At 36.4% G+C, this 1,120-nt stretch overlaps 1 protein-coding gene across 1 annotated transcript in view; it reads left to right on the plus strand.

The window, feature by feature from the left end:
- Positions 1-1,120, plus strand: part of rps6kb1a (ribosomal protein S6 kinase b, polypeptide 1a) — a gene marked incomplete in the record, with an annotated part of 23,901 nt that overhangs the window by 16,919 nt on the left and 5,862 nt on the right. The window contains 1 exon segment of the mRNA XM_037687603.1: positions 301-408. Within this exon segment, the coding sequence (XP_037543531.1) occupies positions 301-408 (108 nt within the window).

A 1,120-nucleotide genomic window follows, 5' to 3' on the forward strand; every position in this document is an offset into this window, starting at 1 on the left:
TTTTTTTTCAGATCACCTGATAAATAAGGTCTTGTTAGTAGAGGTTTGTTTTAAGTTATTGAAATTGTTGGGATGTATGAAGTTGTAAAACACATCACATTTTCTCAATTTTTTTAAATCTAAAGTTGCTTCCTTTTTAAATAAAATGTTTTGTTTTTTTCCAAAGAGAATATCTTTCTGTAGTTTCTAACTCGCATACGTTGATGCTGAAACACAAGTGTTCACGCTGCCTGTCCTGTGCTGCACATGATGTGAAGACGCACCTGTTGATCGGACTAACCCGCTCACTTGTTTTGGCAGCAATCAGCCGACGACGTCAGCCAGTTTGACTCAAAGTTCACCAGCCAGACTCCAGTAGACAGCCCTGATGACTCCACACTCAGCGAAAGTGCTAATCAAGTCTTCCTGGTGAATATCTGTGGTCTTAATATCCAGTAAATTGCTGCAGTTTTAACTTTAGTCTCATAATTCATTCAACCTTTATTTAGACGGGTTAATCTGTCATCGTGATTCATCGCATTAAAGTGGCCTTTCAGACAGAAAACAAGAAGTCAGATCTTTTACAAATGATTCTTTGCTGTTGTTCCAAACAAAGTGTAAGAGAGTAACTTAGTAAATTTTTATGTGTTGTAATAAAATTAGAGGTCTGTTCATATTTTGTCCGTGTTACAGCTGGAGTCACACGATGCTCCTGTTTTCTGAAGTGGAGTTATCTGACAAACTCTGACAATAACTCATAATTAGTAATCTCTTATAAAGGTGATCACAACTTGGCCATGTAAAATGTGTATTCTTTTAGTCTTTAACAATGATTCTGTTAGCATTATCTTGAGCTTTAGACTAATTTGATGTTAGAAAAGGTTAGGGAAAGAAAATAGAGTTCATCAAGTAATTTAATTACACTGCCTGGCCAAAAGAAAAGTCTCCACCTGGATTTAACTAAACAAACAGGTACGAGCCTCCTGTTGGATCATTACTGCATGAGTGATCATCTTTCAGCTGCAACAAGTTATTTAACCCCAACTGGTGCAATGAGTTGCTTCTCATCAGCTGTGGCTTGTTAAAAAATAAATAAATAAAAGCTCTTTGAAGAGGTGGAGTTAGATCTTTTCTGTTTTCG

This window comes from Nematolebias whitei, chromosome 14 (assembly GCF_014905685.2).
Source record: "Nematolebias whitei isolate Nwh7 chromosome 14, NemWhi1, whole genome shotgun sequence".
Taxonomy (NCBI): Eukaryota; Metazoa; Chordata; class Actinopteri; order Cyprinodontiformes; family Rivulidae; genus Nematolebias; species Nematolebias whitei.